Here is an 8,126-nt window from a genome sequence, read left to right as displayed (position 1 = left end):
GATTACGGCATCGACGGAGACACTTGCAACTAGAGTTTCAGTTTGGAATAAGGCTGGACTAGCCCTTGTAGTGCAATGAGAGACAACTGTCCCCTTATTCGACACAGTGCCATGCAAAGCATCTAAAGATTATCAATCAGTGAATGTTGTTCACGAAGTTAATCAGCAAATAGTTTAAAACTGCTGCACTGCGTTAAGGCCTACACTGATTGCTACTCCATGGGTTTGGTGAGACTGATAAATGTGTTTGTAATGTGAGTTTGTATTGGCTGTGTTGTATTTCACAGATACATGTATGTGTGCATGTTTACATGTTCATGATTTGTTTAATTTTGCATGTGTTTGTGTGTGTGGTAATGTGGGGAAGGTAATGTGGCATTAATGCAAAGTAAGAATCATCCCTGATCTCCACTGTTCTTAAAGAGTCAGGCATTCCTCTCAGCAAAGCATTAAATGCTTTCTTATTGATGATGACGATGATGATGGTCGTGGTGATGAGAAGATGGTGCACATTTGTGAGTCAATGTGCTGCATACATCTGATTCGCGCATATTATGAAATATAAAGATTTCAACATTTATCTATTCCTGTTTATCTCTGTCACTGGAAATGCCTTGTGTTCCAGGGTTCAGATCATGATGTCAGTGATGAGGATCATCAGTATCTCTTTTCTCTCACACTGCCGCCCAGAGTCGTCTCTGCACCCACAGCCCTCCAGATAGACTCTTTAGTTCTCTGCATTCTCAAGTCATTTGTGGTGAGAGCCCTCATTAATCAAATCAGCTTTGACGCAGGCTCAATAAATATTCAACTACCACATCCACCCCAAGGTCCCCATACAATGCCAGATTCAGTGGAGCACTAGGGAAGAACTGTTTTCTGAATTATAGCCGAGACTGTCCTGTGTCTTTCATTGCTAGAACTCTCTTTACAGGTTTTGGGAGTGAGCATGATACACACACACACACACACACACACACACACACACACACACACACACACACACACACACACACACACACACACACACACACACACACACACACACAGAGGGAAAGATGTAAGGAGAAAAAGGAGGAGAGGTGGAACATCATTAATAAAAGAAGATATAACATATCGTGGTGTAAAGAGGATATAACATATCGTGGTGAAATACACATGTAATGTTACATACAAGCATCTCTCACAGGTTACTATAACAAGACAACTGAACACACAACATACTGAAAACAGTTCCATATCATGCTGACCTCATATTGTTATATTTTACTGTGGGTTCTTTTAAGAAGTGAGAGAGAGAATGAAAGATAGAAAGAATGTCACACTGTTGTACAAAGATGGTTATAATTGGACATGGTCAGGAATAAAGCTGCACGCCTGTGTGTTCATGTGACGTAACAGGATTACTTCAGCAGTCACAATGAGGTCATGTTGTCAAGGTGACTTTGGGATGTGTGTGTGTGTGTTTTGGGTGTCCAGAGTAGCATTATCCCAGCTGTGGGAGTGCCTCTCTGATGATCTGAGAATTCCAGCCATTTTTGTGGTATACAGAGTCAAAGGTGGTTTCTGAGAATTTCTGGGCAGTAGTGTACACTATATGTTGACATCAAAGTCCAACTCCAGTATACCACTGGAACATCTCTCTGAGTCCACTCACCAATCTAATTGGAGTGGAAACAAATGTAAAAAATTTTTGTTCTCCCATTCATCCCTGTTATCATTTATTTGTTTATTTAGTATGCTTTAATGCCCTTTGTTTTATTTATTCCTTTATTGATTTACTTTTTTCTTTACAGGTATCTAAAGGACTGTATGAATGTATACTATATCAAACATATTGAACCAGTGAATGCTGTTTTCTTCATAATAATTTCCTGACCAGCTGCAGGATTCAGAACCAGCCTTGTGTCTTGCTCACCAGACTACATATGACCTGAACACCACTGGTGTTATGCTAGACTTGGGGAGTCTGGGTCCATGATTTCAACTCACATACTCACATAAATCTAGATGACTCAGCAAATGTAGTTCATCTAGTGATCCCCAGAGTGTGATGAAATCCTTCTCTCCAAATTCAGACGTCTGCCCTCGTGTAACCCAGAGAGAGAGAGAGAGAGAGAAAGAGAGAGAGAGAGAGAGAGAAAGAGAGAGAGAGATAGCGAGCCTTACTCTTGATGCTCGACTAGCCATAGAAATGAAAATTAGCATACATCTAGCATAAAACTTTTCATAACTTTTTTTTTTAACTAACGACTGCCTGAAAGAAAATACTATCCTAGTAAGGTGTGTCCACGATTATGATTGTGTAAGAATTTGGCGCCATCTAGTGGACACAAATAGTTTTTATATTTGTGATTCTAAGGAAACCGCAACTTAGAATTTAGCTTCCTCTTTGTTGGATTTGTTGAGAAACATTTTTGGGGCACCCTTACAATTTTAACCTTACAATTTCAGCGATACACTAATTACATTTTTTGATATTGCTACACGCACTACCAAGAGCAGAGCTCCAACATTTATTTATTTTTTGTTCTTCAAAATCCACCCAGCTCTTGAATATACATGGCACATAGAACATCTACGCATAAGGATGTTTTAGTGAATTGTAAATTTTTTTAACACCACCATCTCCTTCCATTGTACATTCTATATGTATGCGTATACAGATATGTATATAGACAAACACCCACACATACAATGTAGAATATTTGAAGACATTCAAAATCAACCATTAATCAACTCAACACCTTTATCTCGTGACACAATTCCATGGCATTTTTCAAATAAATACTGCACATGGGAAACATTCAGGTCCCAGTTTCAACTCGCGCCAAATCCGCTGTCTTCGCCGGTCTGTTCAGGAATGTGCCATTTTAGGGGGGGCTGGTGTAACGGCTTCCGAGTAAATCGTTGCTTACTTAAAAAAATCAATTATTCTAGATTAATTCTAGATTAATTCTGCCACTCGAAAATATTAAGTCAACCATTGTTTCCTTAAAATACTTACTTTTTGCGAAAAGTAGTCCATATAAAATCCAGAACCCCCTTTAACCCCCCTGCTGAGAATGTGCCGCCATTTTTGCTTGGTGCAGTAATGCGTCAGTCTGATCTTTGCTTTACAACACTGTCGAATAGATACATTTATATAGTTACACTAGCTGTCTATCTGGCTAAGCCTGTAAAATGACAACCAAGAAGAAGCGGTCTGTGCCTACTACTAATGATAGCTGGGTTGTCATCGCTGCAGGTGCAAAAGTTTATCAAGTCATTTGATGTTTGGGCGTCGGGACTGAACAAAAGTTGCATGGGACGCTGGGTTTTATTTTCCTTAGATAAGTTGCACACTGATAATAATGATGTGCTTTGTTAACCTTACAGAACAGCTTGTTTTATAATTGACATGCAGCTGCAGCTAACTCGTGTACGTGTATGTAGCTGGGAAAACGTTTATTTCAGTGTAATTTGACTTTATTTTGAACAGACTCCGCTCTTGACCCCAAGACGCGTGATGGTGAACCCACATTTGTTCAGCTGAGGAATCCGGCCACAGGTACCACTGAACTCGGCACCAGTGTCTCAGGTGCTTCACCAGATACCACACCTGTTCTTGTGTTTTTAAGGTGCTGCTTCTCAGTACCTGTTCGGTGTTGGGGACCTGCGGGTGTACGAGGTGAAGGCGTTTGTGGAGGACTGTCGCTCATGGTTCATCGGCCAAACGGTACAGAGAGGTGAGGAGACCTGCTACACCTGTGACGTTTATCTGAGACTTAAGACCACCAGTGAGGGTTTGACATGTGAGCATTTGACACGTATATGCAGCGCGGTGTTTATAATAAAAGGCTCCTTTCCTACTTGCTATTTTTTACTAGGATGTCGGTGCATTTTTCATTTTCAATTTTCTATTTTTGTTGATTTCAAAGTTGACCCATTGCTGCATAAACACTTCATATGTATTTGTTTTGCTTGCACGCATGTTATTGTTTTTGCAGATGGCAAACTGCTGTACCTGACTCCTGTCGACCCGATCTTTCTGTTGTTACCATATGTGCAGAGTGGTGGAGTGGAGGTAAATATGTGTAGTCCGTGTATATTATATCATAATGTCAGTTGGACAATGCCAGTGCAATGTGAGCTGTTTACATAATTGACATGCAGGATCTCAACCTTCTCAACCTTCTCATAATCATGCATTATGATAACTGATGTTCACAAGGGAAAGTTCCAGCCACTGCAGCAGATGGTGGTGGATGAACGTTACCCAGGATGCATGCGGTTGCTGCAGTGCACCCAAACCATAGACTCCCTACACTGCGTGACGGAGGAGAAAAGTGTGTGAGCATGTGCATTTACATTGGAGTGCTTGTATGGAGCTTTTTTAATGTCACCAGAACCTGAACCTGAAATCATTATTACTTGAAAAAACAATCTGTAAAATTCATTCAGGTATGCAAAAATTCAAGTTAAAATTCAGGTTGGGGTCGAAATTCAGGTTGAGGTCGAAATTCAGGTTCAGGTTGAAATTCGGGTCGGGAATGCATCCGGGATACTTGGGATGAGCAAACAAACTCGGAGCTAATCGAACTGCATCTGGCCAATCACAAAACATCAGAGGTCATTGGGAGGCGGGTCTTTCTGTTAAATGTCCTGTAAGGGTGCGGTCTCTGTTTGGCGTGTAAGTAGCACGAAAGTGACCACTGTGCCACCCAGAAATGGCACCTTGCGACAGCTGCCACATAATCGTGGCACTTAGTGTGGCGTGACTGTGGCCTTCGTTGTCCAGAAACGCAGCCTGCCTCTGCTGACATTTACATTTACAGCATTTAGCAGACGCTCAGTCCATGTCCTGACAGGCCGACTAAATTACTAGTTCAGAATACTGTTTAGCGATAACGTCGAATTAAGATTATAGGAGGGTATGCGAATCTACAGTGGTAGACCGTTAACGACAGCACTGTAAATTTAAAAGATTTATTATTATAGATGTATGGTTATCAGTGAATGTTCCTCCACGCCATCAGCGTAATTTAAACCTCTGCGAGTCAGTGGCATCGCATTTGTAGTATTTGTGCAAATGTAGATAGTTTAGATTTGTATTGGTTTCGATTGTTATTCTAGATTGTTAGCCACAGCAACAGCCATCAACCACCGAGCGGCTCCTGCCACTCATCGTCTACCACTAATCTAAATTCGACTTTATCCTTAAACAGCATCCTGAACTCGTAGTTTGGAGCTGTCGGCTAGCTCCGAATCGTTAACCCAACATAAATTAACAAACAAAAAATATAAACTATCTTCATTTCCACAAATCCTACAAATGTGATGCCACTCGCTCGAGTTTTACAGGTTTTGGTGACACTAAAAAAGCTGTATATGCTTGCACCAGAAAATGTTTTTAATTTAGGTTAAAACCATATTGTTTACTGTTTGAAACATACTTTTGTGTAATTTGGAAGTTTTGTTCTTCGGTAGTGATGGGCAGTTTGAAGTTCCATCGATATAACCATGAGAAGACCATGGAGTGGCTTAAGAGAAAGGTTTGTATCATCTTACAACTTAATTGATGACGTCATGGTGGACACAGTGGTGTAAGCTGGCTTTGGATGTTTGTAGTTGTTCTGCAGACGTTTTGGCTTTAGTGAGCAGTGTTCTCATCAGCAAAGCGTCCTTCGCCATCGTAAGAAATTGCTAGAACAATATATGAGTACACCAAGCACAGCAGAAGTTGTGTCGACATGTGTAATGTTAGCTGTTAGTATGCCGGAAAGACTTATAGCTTGTTTTAATTTTATAGTATCCTCTCATTTTCAGGTTCAGACTACAGTGACGGCACTCAAAAACAGTGACATTTCTGTAGGCGGAGGAGTGAAATCCACCACGTATGTCCGAGCTAAACAGGAAACGGAAGCCTCCGAAGGTGAAGCGCTGGGTGAGATGGTGACTGTACTGGTTTGGGTGTAACGTGCACACACACACTCATGACCTCTGCTTTCATTTCGCAGAAGACTACCTACGTTACGCTCATGGACTCATCTCTGAATACATCAGTGAGGAGCTCAGCAAAGACCTGCTGAAGCACTTGCAGTAAGTACACACACACACACACACACACACACGAATGCCCATATCGACTTAATGTACTCTTGAACTCTTATGGTCAAACAAGAATGTCCCCTGTTAATTATTACGAGTTAAGGGTTTAGGTGGGGCATCAAACGACACACAGCAAGTTGCGTCCACCGCTGATCAGTTGAGCCGAGGTGCAAATTCGATGGCTGAGTGATCGACCAGGAGCATATCGGTGTGGTAGAGGTGGGAGTTGGGGGGGATTTCCCAGTTGTGTTTGCTGTTGGCATATCAGGAAAAAGCCAATATGGAGCTGGTGGCACCTAGCACACGTTGATGGTGTCGGTGAGGCTACGGCCTTAGATTACCTCTTATACCCAGTTTGGGTTTACATCTGAGGTGGTGTGGCTTGGTTTATATGAGCTTGGAGGGGGGTGGGTTTGGGATGCCAGACCTCACTGACTAGCTCTTTGGAGGTGTTATGGGCTTAATTTAACCCCTGAGGAAGGGAGGTGTCCACTGGTAGGGGTGGGTGATCTGACAATTTGATATCACGACTAATCTTGAAGATCTACTTTTCAAGCAAATCATAGGGATTGTGACACTTTATATTTTCCTACTAATGTTTTGAGCCTTCACAAAAATCTTTGATGCCCAGTAATAAAGTGGCCCCATGCTACGTTCACAAACCAACACGATGATTGCTCACAAGAGACCTGTGCTGATTAGCATATAGAATCACCTGTTTCTACGTTTCTATGTTTCCTGTTACTATGTGAGGAAGGCAGGACACAGAGACGAGTTAGCGTAAACATAGACGGGTTTTATTAAACAACAAAGCTAGCTGTGAGCAATACAGTGGCACGGGACGAGACTAATTCACACCGTATATACAATATGTAACACATTAGACAAACGAGACGGGTGACCACATAGACAACAGCCACACCCATAGCAAGTACATATATAGACACGGACTACACATACACACGCCCCCAAAGGGAGGAGCGTTGCATCCCCCCCCCCCCCCCCCCCCCAAACTGTATAACGCTCTAATGGTTTGGCACGTGATATTGTTGATCTTATCCTGTCTGTAATTAAATGTTTTGGATTTTAACACTTTGATGGTTTTGCTCCTATAAAAGGTTGCCTGAAATATCCAGTCCTAAAGAGGTAGAGCCGCCTTCAAAGGTAAGTGAGATGATCCATCTGAGAGAGAGAACTGTTCTTTTTCTCTTATTACATCTTTCCACCAATGATTTTAAAAACCTAGGGCTTCACCTTTTGTGAAGGCTTTCTGCCTTTTGCTTATTTCCTTATTGGGACATCAGGGTGGGTTATTGTCAGTAACACATTAAGTTAATGTTGCAGAATATTACGGACTTTGACGTGAACTCTCCGGTAATGTTTGACTAGTACAGAGCATCCATGAGCCTCTAGCAGAACCCAAATCAACAGAACCTGTTAGGCAGTTAGCAGAACCTTCTGTGTTTCCTTTAACACCGGGGAAGAGGTGGACCAACCAGTCTCTGGTTAGGGCACTCGCATGTGCTGATAGCTGATTGGTGTCCCATGTTCGACAGAAAAGGAAACTATCAGATAAACCTGTGGAGGCAGGGGAGGACTACACCAAATTCAACAGTGCCGACTTCATCCGAAAAGTAAGTAGGGAAAAAATAGACCTAAAATAAGTAGTGTTGGGCCTTGGTTTTACAAGTTTTTTACAGGAGTCTCTCTGTCTCTTACCCTTGTTACTATTTGAATGAATGCTAAATGTGTTGTGGTTGAGTAACATTTGGATGTGTTTTGCCTCTAGCCTCCTAAGAAGCTGACAGCAGCTCAGAAAACTCTGGCCAAAGTGGACAAAACTGGCATGAAGAGTATGTCTGCTTTTTTCAGTCCCAAAGTCAAACAGGAGAAGAAATGAGTGTGTGCGTGTGAGTGTGTGTGAGTGTGTGTGTGTGTGTGTGTGTGTGTGTGTGTGTGTGTGTGTGTGTGTGTGTGTCTGGGTGTGGTGTTTTAGTTAATAAAGTAAAAAACAATCCTTCATTTACTCATTGATT

At 41.9% G+C, this 8,126-nt stretch overlaps 1 protein-coding gene across 1 annotated transcript; it reads left to right on the top strand.

Annotated features, from left to right (window-relative positions):
- Window positions 1–3,053: 3,053 nt before the first annotated feature.
- Window positions 3,054–8,098, top strand: rnaseh2b (ribonuclease H2, subunit B). The gene is made up of 11 exons (XM_077001429.1): window positions 3,054–3,247; window positions 3,482–3,550; window positions 3,621–3,728; window positions 3,990–4,066; window positions 4,214–4,328; window positions 5,470–5,534; window positions 5,809–5,914; window positions 6,000–6,081; window positions 7,209–7,254; window positions 7,647–7,724; window positions 7,880–8,098. Exons 1-11 carry the CDS (start codon window positions 3,184–3,186, stop codon window positions 7,988–7,990), a joined length of 921 nt encoding a protein of 306 aa, XP_076857544.1. The 5' UTR covers window positions 3,054–3,183; the 3' UTR covers window positions 7,991–8,098.
- The last annotated feature ends 28 nt before the right edge of the window (window positions 8,099–8,126 follow it).

This window comes from Brachyhypopomus gauderio, chromosome 4, assembly GCF_052324685.1.
Source record: "Brachyhypopomus gauderio isolate BG-103 chromosome 4, BGAUD_0.2, whole genome shotgun sequence".
NCBI classification, from domain to species: domain Eukaryota; kingdom Metazoa; phylum Chordata; class Actinopteri; order Gymnotiformes; family Hypopomidae; genus Brachyhypopomus; species Brachyhypopomus gauderio.
This window is presented reverse-complemented; position numbering and strand designations above follow the sequence as displayed.